The sequence below is a fragment of the Salmo salar genome, chromosome ssa12 (assembly GCF_905237065.1).
Source record: "Salmo salar chromosome ssa12, Ssal_v3.1, whole genome shotgun sequence".
Classification (NCBI taxonomy): domain Eukaryota; kingdom Metazoa; phylum Chordata; class Actinopteri; order Salmoniformes; family Salmonidae; genus Salmo; species Salmo salar.
In genome coordinates, this window is record NC_059453.1 from 85737882 (window position 1) to 85756695 (window position 18814).

Sequence of the window (18814 nt, forward strand, 5' to 3'; positions counted from 1 at the left end):
ATAGAGATAAACAATGGTTTGGGTTAGAGGCCATCGCGGTATGATCCTCTCTGGGATCACCATTCCTTCTTGTCCACTTACGGCCCAGTTATACCAAAAGCTACAAAGTAGAAAATAATCTTCAAGTTCTCGCTTTGTAGGTGTATCTTCCAAACAGCATGTATAACATCACGTCATCTAGCATAGAGTCAAAGTTAGCTACCAAGATTCCCTTCTTCGATTGGTTATTATACACTCGTGTCGCTGCTCATTTGCATAAACTTGGGACTTTCTGAACTCTGGCTTCTGAGATCATAGTCGCCGACCCTTTTAAGTCGCTGGATGTGTCCTTGTGTATCCTTCCAACCATTGAAAATGGATGGTCTCTGGTGGTTTGATCTCTAGATGTAGTGCCTGGTGTAATCAGGGTATAAAACCAGAGGTCACCTAGCCAGCACACGTTAAGGATGATGGTGGAGTCACACCAAGAGCTTAGCGTCATATAGCTCAGTAGGATACTGACAGAAGCTCTATGTTCTGGTAATTTTTCCTTACTCCTATTAAACAGGCTTTGTGTCAGACAGCCACTCCTTCTGTTGGTGTAAACGTAACATGAGAGTGCACAGCGCTTGTTGGCGTTAGTGTTGCATTCTGGATGTATTGATGACATGATCTGTGTTTGGTACACAACTCAATAATCACTCCTGTAGCCTAACATTTATAATGACACTTTGACTTACATTAAGTTTTCTGTTGTGTTTCAACACTGTTGTATTTCATCTTGAATATGCGATATCTAAAATAAGGATTTGGGGAGTGGAAGCTGGGCTTGTGGACAGGATAAAGTACATCTGTATTTTCCACCCTGCCTGTATCCCTTGGTCTGACTAAACTATTCCAGTCCAACAACCAGACTTAGAAACAGTTTTTTTATGAACGGGCAGACATTCAGACCATTTGCTATGAGACTTAAAATTGAGCTCAGGTGCATCCTATTTCCATTGATAATCCTTGAGATGTTTCTACAACTTGATTGGAGTCTACCTGTGGTAAATTCAATTGATTGGGCATGATTTGGAAAGGCAAACACTTGTCTATATAGAGCAAAAACCAAGCCATGAGGTCGAAGGAATTGTCGGTAGAGCCCTGAGACAGGATTGTGTTGAGGCACAGATCTGGGGAAGGGTACCAAAACATGTCTGCAGCATTGAAGGATCCCAAGAACACAGTGGCCTCCATCATTCTTAAATGGAAGAAGTTTGGAACCACCAAGACTCTTTCTAGAGCTGGCCGCCTGGCCAAACAGCAATTGGGGAGAAGGGCCTTGGTCAGGGAGGTGAACAAGAAACACAATGGTGATTCTGACAGCGCTTCAGAGTTCCTCTGTGGAGATGAGAGAACCTTCCAGAAGGATAACCATCTCTGCAGCACTCCACCAATCAGGCCTTTATGGTAGAGTGGCCAGACGGAAGCCACTCCTCAGTAAAAGGCACATGACAGCTCGCTTGGAGTTTTCCAAAAGGGACCTAAAGAACTCTGACTATGAGAAACAAGATTCTCTGGTCTGATGAAGCCAAGATTTAACTCTTTGGCCTGAATGCCAAGCGTCACGTCTGGAGGAAACTTTCCACCATCCCTACGGTGAAGCATGGTGGTGGCAGCATCATGCTGTGGGGATGTTTTTCAGCGGCAGGGACTGGGAGAATAGTCAGGGCCGAGGGTAAGATGAACAGAACAAAGTACAGAGAGATCCTTGATGAAAACATGCAGTAACCTGGACGCTCCCCATCCAACCTGACAGAGCTTGAAAGGGTCTGCAGAGAAGAATTGGAGAAACTCCCCAAATACAGGTGTGTCAGCTTGTAGCGTCATACCCAAGAAGACTTGAGGCTGTAAACGCTGCCAAAAGTGCTTCAACAAAGTACTGAGTAAAGGGTCTGAATACTTAAGTAAATGTAATATTTAAAAAAAATTATGTGGTATTGTGTGTAGATAATTTAATCAATTTTAGAATAAGGCTGTAACAAAATGCAGAAAAAGTCAAGGGGTCTGAATACTTCCCGAATGCACTGTATATACATAAATATATGTTACACATTGATTCAGGAAAACACTGAAGAAAAATTGGCCCCTAAAATTCTTGACTAAAGTCCCTCACTGTTACTGCTATTTGATCTGCAGTCTGGCCAGGCTTCTGGAAAGTTTCTATGCTGTTATTTCACAGATTCATATTCACAGAGGTGTGGACTTTATTACATTATTTTTAATTTATGCCCTCCGGTTTATTCTCCCCATGTGAGATATAATATTCAAGCACCCTGTGACTCCAGAGGAGTCTGTGTTAGGGCTCTAGTCAGGTCTGTCTATGTGTCTAGGGAAGGGCTCTCCAACCCTGTTCCTGGAGAGCAACCGTCCTGTAGGTTTTCGCTGTAACCCTAATATAGCACACCTGATTCTAATAATTACACTAACTGGATCAGGCTAGTTATAACTACAGGAGGGTAGCTTGCTATCCAGGAACAGGTTTGGAGAGCCCTGATCTAACTGCTCTCCTAGTGGAGACATAGACATGGGGCCCTATTCTATCTTAACTAGTTGAAGTAAAAATAAGGTTCTTCCAGTGTAGTGAAGAATGTTTGAATTAGATTTTTAATTTCACATTGCCTTGTTTTGTTGAAAATGTTGTTGAGTAACTAGTTGAATTCTGATCTGACTGCTGAGCTTAGTCCGACATTGACCATTAACCAGTTGTTATTGTTTTGGGAAGATATTAAACCATGCTCCCTCTCTCCTGACCGATTAGTGTGTGTGTGATGTGACAGATGTTCTGATTGTGTGTGTTTTGTGTCTATCGGCAGGTTGCAGGAAAGGAGTACTCCCTGTGGGATGACTTCCTGGTTTATGGCAGATGTGACCGTGGACAGGAAATGACCTTGGGAGAGTTGCTGCTACACATCAAGGTATCTCAGCCTCCCTTTTATTACTCAGCCAAGACAATCTTTGGCACTGTATATCTCAATTATAGAAACGTGTTTTAGCACGCATGCACGCACTGTTATACATATTACACAGAGCTACGCATTGTATGCATGCATTTTCAAACAAACATTGACAGATGCTGTACACACTCAGAGCACAAATATATGTAATGGTCAGGCTTCTGCAACATTAAACAATTTCAAAGATGTTACTGAGTTACAGTTCGTATAAGGAAATCAGTCAATTCAAATGAATTCATTAGGCCTGTATCTATGGATTTCACATGACTGGGAATACAGATATTCATCTGTCGGTCACAGATGCCTTAAAAAAAAGGGGCGTGCCTCATGCAGCGTGACACATCTCATTCGCATATAGTTGATCAGGTTGTTGATTGTGGAATGTTGTCCCATTCCCCTTCAATGGCTGTGTGAAGTTTCTGGATATTGGCGGGAACTAGAACATGCTGTCATACACGTCCATGCAGAGGCTCCCAAACATGCTCAATGTGTGACATGCTTAGTGAGTATGCAGGCCATGGAATTGTGTACAGATCCTTGCAACATGGGGCCGTGCATTATCATGCTGAAACATGAGGTGATGGCGGTGGATGAATGGCATGACAATGGGCCTCAGGATCTCGTCACGGTTTCTCTGTGCATTCAAATTGCCATCAATAAAATGTGATTTGTGTTCGTTGTCCATATCTTATGCCTGTCCATACCATAACCCCATCGCCACAATGGGGCACTCTGTTCACAACATTGACATCAGCAAACTGCTCGCCCACACGACGCCACACAACGCTGTCTGTCATCTCCCTGGTACAGTTGAAACCAAGATTCATCCGTGAAGAGCACAATTCTCCAGCGTGCTAATGGCCATCGAAGGAGAGCATTTACCCACTGAAATCGGTTACGAGGCCGAACTGCGGTCAGGTCAAGACTGCTGAGGACGACGAACACGCAGATGAGCTTCCCTGAAGGTTTCTGACAGTTTTCGGTTGTGCAAACCCACAGTTTCATCAGCTGTCAAGGCGGCTTGTCTCAGTCCATCCTGCAGGTGAAGAAGCTGGATGTGGAGGTCATGGGCTGGCTTGGTTACGCGTCGTCTGCGGTTGTGAGGCCGGTTGGACGTACTGCCAAATTCTCTGAAACGACATTGGAGGAGATTTATGGTAGAGAAATGAACATTCAGTTCTCTGGCAACCGCTCTGGTGGACATTCCTCCAGTCAGCATGGCAATTCTACGCTGCCTCAAAGCTGCACATATTCGAGGGACTTTTATTGTCCCCATTACCTGTGTAATGATCATGCTGTTTAATCAGCTTCTTGATATGCCACACCTGTCAGGTGGATGGATTATCTTGACAAAGGAGAAATGCTCACTAACAGGGATGTAGTCACCCTCATCTCTTCAAACACAGTGGGACTGAAGTGAAGAGGGGGGCAGTGGAGAGGGGATGATGGGGGCTCATCTGGCTGTCGATAAGTGATGGGCACTACCAGTCTTTCTCTCTACAGATTTATTCAATACCTTTACAGGTGACTGAGTCTAAAGGGTTGAGTGTGTGTTTGTTCCTGCCTGCCTGTGTGGCTGTAGGCATTCTGATCCTGTCTGCATGTACCTCTTTTTCTCCCTGACTGTCAGCGTCTGATCAATTCCAGAGTGTTTCTAAAATGTCTCTTGTCCTTTCCAAACAAACTAGAATCCATATAGTAGTTAGAGCAGGGGGTTATCTAGAGGTGTCATTTTTATTTGAGTAATTTAGCAGACACTCTTATCCAGTGTAACTTACACATAGTGCATTTGTCTTAAAGGGAGACTGCACTACCTGATTTGGCCTCGTTTTGAAGATTGCTCATTAAGAAATGCTAGCGGCCATGACTGAAGCCAAACGAGAGTTGTCTTGGGGATGTGGTTTGATGTGGGAGTGTCATGTTCGCATATCGTACCCTGGCAAGTTCTGTTTGTCCCTCCTGAGTCACTGTGGCAGCAACATAGCTTTTTCTCAAAATAGTCACTTACTTAAAATAGTCTGAATTAATCTTAGATAAATACATTTTGCCTTAGTCACGCAATTTTACATCTAGCTAGTTGTTTGGTGTATTGTTTCTCAAGTTGTGCATGAAAACAAGTCAGTGCACTGCATACAGTCTATTGAGTCTGGCTGCGCGCTCAGGACTGTTTCCCAAGAACAATAACATGTCTACAACTTCCTTATCTGCTGTCAAACTATCGTAAATAAAGCACAAGCTACACGCTGTTTATCAGTGCCCAAAATCACTTGCTAGCTAAGTTCCAACTCTGTGTTTGTTAATGAAGTAGTAGCTAGCAGACACATTGAGCAGCCCACAATCAGCATATCAGGTCACTGAGGAGCGGCTAGGTCAGTGTTTGGGTGGCGTTTTAGTTTTTTACAGCATTCTCACTATTACCAGTGTGTCTATCTAGCAATGTTTCATAGGGAATCATGTTACAAAACAGGTCACGGGGAGACAAGATGCTTGCAAAATAATTTTGTAATATTGACAAGATGCAGTTTGGCTAGAAGTGCGCTGTAATCGTCTCAATTCTCATATTGCCCAAAAAAGTGGCACTCGAGTGATAGTGTCAAACACAAACACATCAGCAAGTGGCCACTCCATAAAGGGCTTAGGCTCAGGGGTTATTTCAACATAACATTAGCGACATGTTGTCTTATGTAAACAAGTCTGAGGTGCTGCGTAATGGGCAGGTCTGTCTCACTGTCTGGAGGTTTTGGGAGCTGTGATTGGATAGAGCACGTGCAGCTGGTAGAGCACAATCAACAAAGCTGCTTCTCTCGTGTTAGTGAACACTGGGCAAGTGGACATGCTCTTAATCCATACCAATTAGTCATGACGAACTCACAAAACTCAGTTTTGAACTTGACTGACTTTATGACCAAAATGTTCCTATTTACACTTTGTAGTACATTTGGACCCACAGTTTCACTAGAATGTATGTTTCTGACTCCTATTGATGGCCCGTTTTTAAAACCAGAGAAGTTAGTTCTAAGGGGACAGTGTAACGGTTGTTGTCTGGAAAGGACCAAAACGCAGCGGGTTGTACACTCATCTTCTTTTAATAGGCGAAAGAAGGAAAACCAAATAAACACGTATACAAAAATAACAACAATGAACGGAAAAAAACAGTCTTGTCAGGCATAGACAGCTAAACAAGAAACAACCTCCCACAAATCACAAACACACCCTAATATATAGGACTCTCAATCAAAGGCAACTAGACAACCCCTGCCTTCAATTGAGAGTCCACACCCCAATTAACTACACATAGAAACAGACTAACTAGAAAGAACATAGAAATAGACTAACATATAGCAGTGACCAAAAAACCCGGAAATAATAAATCAAACACCCCACTACATAAACCATTACCCCGAAACACATAAACAAAATACCCTCTGCCACGTCCTGACCAAACTGCAATAGCAAATAATCTTATTACTGGTCAGGACATGACAGTACCCCCCCTAAAGGTGCAGACCCCGGATGCACCTCATAAATAAAAATAAAATAAAAAAACAACAAAAGAAAATTCCCCCTATACTAAAGGGTGGGAAGGGAGGGTGGCTGCCGTCAACGACGGCACCTGTGCTACACCCCCCCTCCCCAACCCACCTATAGCAGAGGTGGCTTTGGCTCCGGCCTACTGTCCTCCAGAATGCAGAACTTGATCAGTTTCGGGCCGTAGGCAGACTCCCCTCGTTCCGGATCATCGGCAGACCTCTTCCGTTCCATGCTGAAGGCAGACTCATTCGTTATACAGTTAATCATATTTAGTTCCAAATCGTCAGGCTTACTCAGTTCCGGGTTGCTGCTAGACTCACCCGGTTCTGGGTCGCAGACAGACCCCCTCGGTTCCGGGTCGCAGGCAGACTCCCTCGGTTCCGGATCGCAGGCAGACTCCCTCGGTTCCGGATCGCCGGCAGACTCCCTCGGTTCCGGATCGCAGGCAGTCTCCCTCGGTTCCAGACTAGACACTGTTGCCGGATACTCTGGACCGCACACTGTTGCCGGATACTCTGGACCGCACACTGTTGCCGGATACTCTGGACCGCACACTGTTGCCGGATACTCTGGACCGCACACTGTTGCCGAACTCTCGAGGCTGGGCTGACGCACTAAAAGCCTGATGCGTGGTGCTGGTACTGGAGGTATCAGCCTGGGAACACGCACCTCAGGGCTAGTGCGGGGAGCAGGAACAGGCCGAGTCGGACTGGGCTGACGCACTGGAAGCCTGATGCGTGGTGCTGGTACTGGAGGTATCAGCCTGGGAACACGCACCTCAGGGCTAGTGCGGGGAGCGGGAACAGGACGAGTCGAACTGGGCTGACGCACTGGAAGCCTGATGCGTGGTGCTGGTACTGGAGGTATCAGCCTGGGAACACGCACCTCAGGGCTAGTGCCGGGAGCGGGAACAGGACGAGTCGGACTGGGTTGACGCACTGGACCGTAGAGGCGTACTGGCGGTCTCGAGCGCAGAACTGGCTTCGCTTTTACAGGCTGGATGCCCACTACCCCCTGGCAAATGCGGGGCGCTGGCATAGCGCATACCGGCCTAAAAATACTTGGCCTCGCCACAGTACCCATTACCCCGAAGCACGGGACCTGTCCATTCACTGGTTGCCCAGAAAAGGTACGGGGATTTGGCCTGGGGCTCAAACATCGCCCAGCCAAACTACCCATATGCCCCCCCCCAAAAAAAATCTTGGGGCTGCCTCTCGGGCTTAAACGCCAGTCGTGTTCCTCGGTAGCGTTCCCGGTCCTTACCCGACTTCCTCCATGGGCCCTCTCCGGACAGAATCTGCTCCCACATCCATTTCTCTCGCCAGTCCATATTGAATTCCCCTTGCTCCTTACTCCGCTGCTTGGTCCATTTGTGGTGGGAGGTTCTGTAATAGTTGTCGTCTGGAAAGGACCTTCCCTGTAGCTCAGTTGGTAGAGCATGGTGTTTGCAACACCAGGGTTGTGGGTTCGATTCCCACGGGGGGCCAGCACAGGAAAAAAAAAAAATGTATGAAATGTATGCATTCACTACTGTAAGTCGCTCTGGATAAGAGCGTCTGCTAAATGACTAAAATGTAAATGTAAGGACCAAAACGCAGCGGGTTGTATACTCATCTTCTTTTAATAGGTGAAAGAAGGAAAACCAAATAAACACGTATACAAAAATAACAACAATGATGAACGCTGAAAAAACAGTCTTGTCATGCATAGACAGCTAAACAAGAAACAACCTCCCACAAATCACAAACACACCCTAATATATAGGACTCTCAATCAAAGGCAACTAGACAACCCCTGCCTTCAATTGAGAGTCCACACCCCAATTAACTACACATAGAAACAGACTAACTAGAAAGAACATAGTCTATTTCTAACATATAGCAGTGACCAAAAAACCCGGAAATAATAAATCAAACACCCCACTACATAAACCATTACCCCGAAACACATAAACAAAATACCCTCTGCCACGTCCTGACCAAACTGCAATAGCAAATAATCTTATTACTGGTCAGGACGTGACAGACAGTTAACCTTTAAGATAGCTAGGTGAGACAACCACAAAAACAGGTCAGTTGTACTGTCTCATCACAACGACCACAGGCTGTGTAGTACACATGTAGCTGTCCTAAACAAAGGATTGGCTTGTTGATTCCTCCCACTGTTTATTTAGAGGCAGAAAATAACATTTGGCAAAAACAAAGTTGCTTCAGTTTCCCATAACCTTTGACATCCTGACTGAGATCTGCTGGTTTATTTTTGGAGACTCTGCAACACTTCCTGAGCTGCAGGGTTCGATTTAGGTTACGGCTCATCTTGGACTGCTGTAGCCCACTGGACCATAGGACTCTATAAAGACTTTCATTGGATCTTGTTTAATGTTAACCTGTATAAACTGATTAGAAATTTAAGGAAATCAAACTTTTTAAAACAAACATTGTGAATTTACTTCCATGATACTAAATGTAATGTGGTATTACTGTTTAATTTGCAGCAAACATACAACTTGGAGATCACCGGCCTGTTTTATGGGAATGCTGTCTTGTACGATGTTGGCTCCAATCACACGGAGAGGCTGGTGAAGAGGTATGTCCTGAAACAAAGCTTTTGAGCCAGTCGAGACATTATCACCATACCCCACCAGAAGACAGACTAAGGTAACATGTGTGGGAAGAGCTTGGCAACAGGGTTATGTCCAGTACAGGCATAAACACAAACATGCAGCAGCCCTGATGTTTGTTTAGAAGGCAATGGCTGTCTGCTGTTTCCTCAGAAAAGGAGGGACTCATCTACACACTGTCACATGCATCACTAGTGACTGCTGACTGAGATATGGCTCTTCCTAGTCTGTAGGCTTCCTGTGCTCTGTGAGGAGAGGAGCAAGAGTGAGCCATGCCCTGTTGTCTTGCCATGGCAGTACCTACTGTATGTTGTTAAGGTATGCACATAGCAATACGCAAAGCAACTCCTCACCCGACTCTACTTATGATGCTCTCTCTCTCACTCGCTCAGTCATGTGCACACAGATAGGAATATGTATACTCAGGGCCTGTCCTTACTCCACCCCTGTATTCACAAACAGAGCAGTGTTTCGGAGCCCTGAACATGTGCAGTGAAACAGGCCCTTTAATCAGATCCAGGAGATTCTGCTTAGCTTTGTAAAACGACAGACAATTTCTTGGCTCTCCCCCACTCCCCCATGTCTATGCCTTGTTCTTCCTGACACTCGCCCCCTCTAGCTCTCTGAACCTCCTCCTCCCCTTTCCCGCTGTTCCTCCTGACACACAGTGTATGTCTTCCTGGGCTTTATGTTAACACCTCAGTCCCTGGAGAGCCCAGTGTCAGCCCGGTGACTGGCCTGAGGAAGCTAAGGGGGGGGGGGGAATCAGTGTGGACAGCAGGCCTCGTTTGACAAATGTCCCCTCCAGGAGTCACATCCTGGGCTGTGGGCCCCTGCCCTTATTCAGCTTCCTGTGTTTACAGGCCTAGTGGTCTGTATGGAGCAGTATTAAAGATCCAGATGACATGAAGAACCTTGGTTTGGTCTGAAGGCCATTTAGCTATAGGACACAGTCAGTGTGTAGTCTCAGTTTATTATACCATTTCTGCTTTTTCTGAATCGCTGTAATGTAACAAAGGATGTGGACCCCAGGAAGAGTAGCTGCTGCTTCTGCAACGGTTAATGGGGATCCTTAATAAAATACACACCAAAAAATACTAATGTCCCCCATTTTCTACCAGGGATATAATTATCAATACTCTTTTGAAGTAAGATGTACGACTAAGGAGTATAGTTTAATAACTGTTTTAGAGACGTCATGACTTCTAAAAGTCACCAAAAGGCTGTTGTCGATGTGTGTGTTGTGGTCTGTCTTGGCAGTGTGTCTGATGTGGTCAGCCTGGTGACCAAGATAGAGGTCCCCCAACACCTGCACATGCTGGAGATGTTCCCTTCCTTCGCCGAGGATGAAGACTGTGAGACGGTCCCTCCCATCAGGTACCTGTTCAGATGATGACATCAAAAGGGGACAAGCCTGAGAGGCCCTAACAGAGCCACACTCCTAACCGCTTCATAGTTATCTGCTCAGATCACTAAAGAAAGGACCTCCATTGAATTATATTGGTAAATTAAAACAAGCTGCATTTTGATGTTGAAATGTATGTAATATGTTGTTTCGCACCTAGGCCACAAATCATGTTCTTTCTGGAGCAAAAATATGGATTTCTAGAAGCTGCATTGTTGTGATAAATAAACAATAGCTTTCCACTTCTATTATTATATTCATGTTGTAATCATAAAGAATGGCGATTAATTTGTATTTGATTAAATGATTCACCTCTGTAGCTATTGTAATCACCTGTGATTTGTGATCAAGCTCTGTGTGTGTTGGGTTCCACCCTGGTTTCCGGCCGGCCTGTCTTCGTGAGTCACAGAGATCACCCCTGCTCCATCTACCCCTCAGAACTGTCACCATGTGAAAGACAGAGGCTTGGAAGGAAATGGAGCACAGAGCAGGTGACTGAGGATAATGATCTCCACGCCTCACACTCCTGTGCTGTCTGTACCCTCATACATAGCCAGTCCAGGCCCACATTCATATCCCATTAGCCATGCACTGCAATGTTAGAGTGATTGAAGTGTCAATAGGGGATCTCTGATAGAGCGTGATTTGGAGAGCTGATTCTCCTCCTGGCCTCTGCTTGGCTTTGATTACTTCATTATCTGTTGTCAACTTGGATAATGCCAAGTGACAGATGCTGAGGCAGTGCTTGCAAACATCATCGTATTTGCGTGCAGGTCTTGTCTGTGTTTTGGATGTTGTGATGTGAGGGTATACCAGGTCTTGTCTGTGTTTGTGATGTTGTGATGTGAGGGTATACCAGATCTTGTCTGTGTTTGAGATGTGAGGGTATACCAGGTCTTGTCTGTGTTTGGGATGTGAGGGTATACCAGGTCTTGTCTGTGTTTGGGATGTTGTGATGTGAGGGTATACCAGGTCTTGTCTGTGTTTGGGATGTGAGTGTATACCAGGTCTTGTCTGTGTTTGGGATGTGAGGGTATACCAGGTCTTGTCTGTGTTTGGGATGTTGTGATGAGAGGGTATACCAGGTCTTGTCTGTGTTTGTGTTTGGGATGTGAGGGTATACCAGGTCTTGTCTGTGTTTGGGATGTTGTGCTGTGAGGGTATACCAGGGCATATGAATTAGATGAGTTGGCCCTGGCCATGTTGGGTTGGAGTCTGCTGGACTGGTTCACTGGTCTAATTCAAGTCAGGCAAAACATTTAAACATGGCGATGAGTCCGGTCCACCGGTCAGAGAGAGCAGGATTAGGGGCTTGGCGCTGGAATAGCGGGGGTCGGGTGTTTTGAGGCTCTTAGAATCTCTTGCCATAGGCCTCCCGAGTGGCTAGGTGGTCTCAGGCAGTGCTAGCTGTGCCACTAGAGATTCTGGGTTCGAGTCCAGGCTCTGTCACAGCCGGCTGCGACTGGGAGACCCATGGGGCGGTGCACAATTGGCCCAGCATCGTCCGGGTTAGGGGAGGGTTTAGCGGGCAGGGATGACCTTGTCCCATCGCGCACTAGTGTCTCCTGTTGCGGGCCGGGCGCTGTGCACACTGATACACCAGGTGTACAGTGTTTCCTCCGACACATTGGTGTGGCTGGCTTCCGGGTTAAGTGAGCATTGTGTCAAGAAGCAGTGCAGCTTGGTTGTGTTTTGGAGGACGCATGGCTCTCGACCTTCACCAAATCCGTACGGGAATTGCAGCGGTGAGACAAGACTGTAACTACCAATTGCATACCGCGAAAAAGGAGTACAAATAATCTCTCGCCAGTCAAATTACCAACACACACACCCCTCCCAGGGGGACCCAGGACAGGAGCTCTGATGTCTTCAGCCTTTCCTCTGTGTCCTTAGAGGTAAAGATATCTGTCCTGCTTGCTCTCCCTCTGAGATCAGTCTCTCTCTGTGGAGACCTACCTAACACTAGGCCTCATCCACATTCTAATCTCTTTAACATCCAGCCCTCAGCTGGATCTGAAGATCTATTCTGAAACACACTGCTTTGCTCTATAGGCCTATGTTGAGGGATATGATTCGGTTGTTGATTAGGTGACTGATTAAGAAAAAAATAAATGCTCAGTGCATCCTCTGCTGCTTTAATTGTGTTTGTAGTTAATTTGATGTGTTCATGTTGTAAATCAAATCTATTTGAAGTGTATATGCAGATACATTGAACACTGTATATGGCTGTGTTTTTACATGGCTGGACATTTACACAGCTACTCCCTTTACATCTAAGCATCATGTGACACATCTTATAGACCAGTTGTGTCTGATAACAATGATCCATCACAATCGACCATTGGAAAGCTCATTTTCACTTTCCCAGCAACACCCACCCTGCTGTTTGTATTCAATGGCAACATTTTTGACTGCCGTGATGTTGGTCAGTTGACAGGCCATTTAAATAATGAACTAAAGAGTGTTTATGCCATAGTTCTTGGCAAGATGTCACTACCTATCTGAAAGCTGAATCTCAACCAAAAAAATGCATTATTTAATTTCATTAGTTATTTATGAATAAAACCTGTATGTTAATAATTATTGCAGTCCCCCAAAAATATTTTCAATAGACAAACATTTTTATTGTAACAATTTCAACATTATTTAAACATAAAGCACATATAAAAAAATTAAATAACATTATGTAAATCTGTGGTAAGAATCCGTAGTTGTGACATCACTCCAATCAGACGTACCCGATGATGTCATTGCATATGATAGGTTGTCGGCTGCCCGTCTTCATGAGAGCAGTGAACTGGTAGAAGTCTGTTCCCAGTTGGTGCAGGCCTGTGTGGGACTGGTGAAAGAAGGGTTTGCGTGGCTGGAAACCCACGGGGAAGGACATGCGTTTGGGGGCCACCGCGGCCCTGCTGACCCTGGTGCTGTCTGCTGGTCTGGCCCTCATCTCCACGCTCTTAGACATCCCTGCCAGCTTCCTCCTCATGTTGACCAGGAGGTCCTTGGCCAGACGCCGGCCTGCATGGGGCTTGAGTTCTGCTGGCTCAGGACACTCTGGCAGGTCCATCCAGTTCTTAATGAGGTCAGCAAAGCTGTTGTCCCCCAGCACCAGGGGCTGTCTGTTCCTGCTGCGGCTCAGCAGTGACGTGGTCCAGTCTTCCGGGTCGCTGCTCGCCTCAAATGATGTCCAACGCTCCAGACAAGCGTCAGAAGTGGATTTGGGCCGGATCCGGCCGGCGGGACCCACTCCCCGGTTGGTGCGGAGGCAGGCGGAGTTAGACACCCGTACGTTCCTGGTCCTCCTGAGCACCACATCTTCGTCCTGCCAGGACGCCTCAGAGTAGCCCGAGTCAAACTCCAGACTCTTGTCACTGCTGGGGGAGCCCTGCATTAGCCGCTTCTGCCCTTCCTGCTCCTCCTCCTCCATGGGGCTGGCCAGGCAGCAAGCTGAGTCGTAAGTGCTGGCCTCAGAGATGGGCCTACGGAGGCGTGTCAGGCGCTCCCGCTGCTGAGTCCTCTGCTGGCAAGCACGGGTCATAGCATAGGAGCGGCCGGAGGGATCGCTGAGCGGTCGGCTCATGTGCTTCAGGTCCTGCAGGGACCTCATGTAATGCATCTGGTCAACCAGACAGTCTTCAGAGTCCTGCAGACACAACTAGAGAGACAGGGAGATAACGGGTTAGAAACTGACAGTCTTCAGAATCCTGCAGACACAACTAGAGAGACAGGGAGATAACTGGTTAGAAACTGACAGTCTTCAGAATCCTGCAGACATAACTAGAGAGACAGGGAGATAACGGGTTAGAAACTGACCGTCTTCAGAATCCTGCAGACATAACTAGAGAGACAGGGAGATAACGGGTTAGAAACTGACCGTCTTCAGAATCCTGCAGACATAACTAGAGAGACAGGGAGATAACGGGTTAGAAACTGACAGTCTTCAGAATCCTGCAGACACAACTAGAGAGACAGGGAGATAACTGGTTAGAAACTGACAGTCTTCAGAATCCTGCAGACATAACTAGAGAGACAGGGAGATAACGGGTTAGAAACTGACCGTCTTCAGAATCCTGCAGACATAACTAGAGAGACAGGGAGATAACGGGTTAGAAACTGACAGTCTTCAGAATCCTGCAGACATAACTAGAGAGACAGGGAGATAACGGGTTAGAAACTGACCGTCTTCAGAATCCTGCAGACATAACTAGAGAGACAGGGAGATAACGGGTTAGAAACTGACCGTCTTCAGAATCCTGCAGACACAACTAGAGAGACAGGGAGATAACGGGTTAGAAACTGACAGTCTCCTCCGTTTATGTTTTGAGAACATAATAAAATATATAACAGAGTATGTTACACACTTTTACAGACACTAATTCATTTTCACTGAATGTTAAAGTTAGTCCAACCCCCCATCCTAGTTTGTATTAGAAATATGTCCATACACCAAGTCCTGGTCCAAAAGCTAAAACAGTTTCCTGTGCTTCTACCCAGCACTGCACCACGATTCTAACCAGCTGAGATCACCCTCTGCAGCCGTACCTCCACCACATTCCACCCAAACCTCAGAGCAGCTTTATGGAGAGATTTCTCAACAGAGTGCTCTTGAGTTTATTAGAACATGGCTTGTGGGAACAGGATGTACAAGGAAACGCTCTCTGCCTCTTTAAGACAGAGAGGAAGTTGGACAGACTAGAGACTGATGAATCTTAGAGGAGCTTAGAAGTGCACATCCTGTGGTACACACTAGAATTACAGGATTCCTTGGGGATTGGCCCATATTGTCTAGCAGGAATTGACATCACTGTTGTGGGATTAGACAATGGGAGTGAAAAACCCCATGTATGATTCATTTCAAAGTCATCACCAAATCATCTCAAGTCTGAATGCCACTTTTATAAATCATGTTAGTTTTGGTTATTTTACCGGTACATCATTGACCATAAAGGTTGAAAGTCTTACAAGAAATCAATATGAAAAATCAATGGCATTTCCTAAGATCACCTCAAGATGAAGGTCCAATAGCATTCAGTAACATTACAACAGCAGCCTCAGAATGTCTTAATGACTAGGGGCTATATTCAATCGGTATCGCTGCGTTAGTGTGATTGCAATTTAAAGGCAATGTTCCCGCATTAGTGGAGACTGCATTGACGGTAAACACTGCATATGTCAGAAATCACCTTTCCATTTTCTATCACTTCAGCGGTACAGATTGAATAGAAACCTAAGAATGACTTTGAATCCAGCTTGTCACATTAAGGTAAAAAGGTGACATGGCAACACTTTAAAATCAATCCACTTCACTTAGGTATTGTAGCTAACAGAACAAAGCCTACTATATAAAAGGGACTTTTCATGTGTAAAAAAAAAGACTTTCCCTGTACAACAAAGAACATGTTCCTCAGCTGCAGAATGATGTAATTTGATACACTCTCCCTTGTTAGACAGCTCCAAGGTTTTTCCATGTTTTTTTAGCACGCTTGTTAAGCAGACAGACTCAAACAATGTGTGTTAACTCCCGACCCTCAGCTGTCTCAGGTCAGTGTGCAGTCTACAGGCACAGTGGGGAGACCAGGCCTGCAGAAATGACCCACTGGGCACAGACGTCATTTCATTGTCTAGTTATGATTTACATTTGGTTGAGTTGTCAACTAACGTGAAATCAACAACAACAAAAATTACCATGTCATTGCATTTAGATTCAAAGTTGGGTATAAAAAAAGTTATGTTGATAACTTTTTTCAAATTCAATCAGTTTTCCATGCTGATTCAACGTCATCGCATTGCTTCCATGTCATTTCAACAAGAAAATGCAATGTTGATTCAACCGGTTTTTGCTCAGTGCCCTGATGTTTTCACAGCTGTGGCAACTTAACCATTTGGCTGTAGAAGAAAGCTCTGTTTGACAGAGTGAGACAGGGCCACAGAGGGGCTTCAAACCCTGAAAGGTCATCCATGCAGAGTCCTTCACAATAGCGTGGAGGTTCGACTCACCCAGCTCAACACATAGCCTACTGTATGAGTAGCTTTAGGGAGATCAAAATAGTACCCTAAAATCAGTCTCTGGGGGGGTCACATAGTGAACACTCCAGCCTTCCAAAGCCTTTCATTACTGTGGTGTTGTTAAACAATGGTAGAGAGCACCAGTCATTGGTTGAGCTAAGAGATGACGCCATGGCCATATCTGTGCTACAGGAAACACTCCGAAGGAAGAACACCGAGCAAAACACAGATGTCAAGGGAGTCATGTATAGTTGATAATTACATTTGTATGTCATTATTGATCGTTGACTGTTCATCAAAAACACATTAATAGCGCATTATTGAATAGCCCTATTGCAAGTAACCAGCTAAAATACATTCTGATTTCCAGATATGTGCAACTGCATCTGACAGAAATATATAAAGAATTAAGCGACAAACAAAAGTTTGTTTTTAAAAAAGGACTTCAAAATAAAATGGAACAAGTGTAAGAGAGCTCCCATTTATCAAATGAATTGTAGTATATAGTTAACCATTGTAGTAGATAGTTTACCATTGTAGTATATAGTTAACCATTGTAGTATATAGTTTACCATTGTACTATATAGTTTACCATTGTAGTATATAGTTAACCATTGTAGTAGATAGTTTACCATTGTAGTATATAGTTTACCATTGTAGTATATAGTTTACCATTGTAGTATATAGTTTACCATTGTAGTATATAATTTACCATTGTAGTATATAGTTTACCATTGTAGTATATAGTTAACCATTGTAGTAGATAGTTTACCATTGTAGTATATAGTTTACCATTGTAGTATATAGTTAATTAACCATTGTAGTAGATAGTTTACCATTGTAGTAGATAGTTTACCATTGTAGTATATAGTTTACCATTGTAGTATATAGTTTACCATTGTAGTCAGCTGCTATGTATTGTTCTCTGCTGCCCTGACTGTCACCGGAGGGTCGTAAAGTTAAAAGCACCGATCATTTGGTTTTGTTTACCATAACACTGGGCTGCTCACCGTAATAAACTCCCCGTGCACACTGTTCTGTACAACGGTTAGAAATGCATGGGCACTTCAGTACCAGCATGTTTCATCAACTCATATCACACCACATAAAATAGCATAGCACATGTTTTGTTGTTGTTGCAAATGTTACAAAACAAACTTACCATTGCTTTTATCGTGTCTGTCTGAATTCCAAATTGATTACTTTATCCTGCAAAAAGAGAAGGGTTCAGTCAGCATACAAAATATGGATCTCACGTTGTTCATAAGTCGGCGTTTTAGTAGTTTATGATGCATTTCTCTATACCAGGCTACTTACATTGGGCAATAATTGACTCCTCTAATAGAACAATTAATCCAAAACGGTTCACAACTTCCTCAGTAAATCCGATGTCCACTCAACGCGCCTCACACAGAAGAGTGCATGTGATGTGGCTGGCAGTTTATTTTGTGAGCGCAGTCTCTTCCCCCGCAGCCAGTCAACGGCGGGCATCCCAGAATCAACCAATAGCAACGCGCCTGAAACACGACCCCAGACCTAAACACCGTGTCAATGCATCACACTTCTCCCTCACCTGAGAATATATCATTTATTATCTGCGGAAATAAAACAATTACCAGGGCTACACTGTTGATATCTTAGTCATGTGTCAATCATGGTGGAGACGACGTTGTTCAGAATGTGTCTCACACTAGGCAAGTAGACAGCCTATCAATCTTCTTTCTGACCCCCGTCACACATCAGAACGCTCTTTGTACACGGTGGCGCGTGCAGCCACACAGACGCACACAATCGGGGAGAGGGTTTATAACGAATATATCCTAATCATCACAATTCACAGATGTACACCTATACTATATATTTTGTTTGATGCTTTGCCACTACAATAGGCTATTATCATGTACCTACAGACAGTGTTGGATTTAGCCTTAGACCGAGGCGCGCGGAGACGAGTGGCTGAGACCGAGGCGCGCGTGGACAACAGTGGATGTATCAATTCAAGCTATAAGTGTAGGCCTAATGACAATCGCAGAATGTCATTAGAATACACGTAGGTGTTTTATAACAGATGCCTCTTTCCATCCATTAAATTGCGGGTGCACAGTGCACTGTTGGAGTTTGTATGCTGAAATGATTTTGTGAGTGAAGAATGTGCGCGGGTAGCCTACAGAAGCGCCTTTGTTAAATGACTGTTTGACAATCAGATGAAAACATCATGACTGGTTGGGTTTCTGCCACATTAAAAGGCATCGGCGGCGTGTCCATAAGGCTAAG

General features: G+C 44.9%; 2 protein-coding genes across 2 annotated transcripts in view; one reads left to right on the forward strand and one right to left on the reverse strand.

Annotated features, from left to right (window-relative positions):
• Nucleotides 1-10853, forward strand: part of uba7 (ubiquitin-like modifier activating enzyme 7) — an 85368-nt gene extending 74515 nt beyond the window's left edge. The window contains exons 22-24 of the mRNA XM_045691881.1: nucleotides 2838-2939; nucleotides 9004-9095; nucleotides 10390-10853. Of these exons, the coding sequence (XP_045547837.1) occupies nucleotides 2838-2939; nucleotides 9004-9095; nucleotides 10390-10522 (327 nt within the window). The 3' untranslated portion in view covers nucleotides 10523-10853. The remainder of the gene's footprint in view (nucleotides 1-2837; nucleotides 2940-9003; nucleotides 9096-10389) is intronic.
• Nucleotides 10854-13134: 2281 nt separating this feature from the next.
• inka1b (inka box actin regulator 1b) lies at nucleotides 13135-17985 on the reverse strand. The gene is made up of 3 exons (XM_014133888.2): nucleotides 17858-17985; nucleotides 17703-17749; nucleotides 13135-14189 (listed from the first exon to the last, which is right to left on the reverse strand). The coding sequence occupies exons 2-3, from the start codon at nucleotides 17703-17705 to the stop codon at nucleotides 13263-13265; spliced, it is 930 nt and encodes a 309-aa protein (XP_013989363.1). The 5' UTR covers nucleotides 17706-17749; nucleotides 17858-17985; the 3' UTR covers nucleotides 13135-13262.
• Nucleotides 17986-18814: the final 829 nt, after the last annotated feature.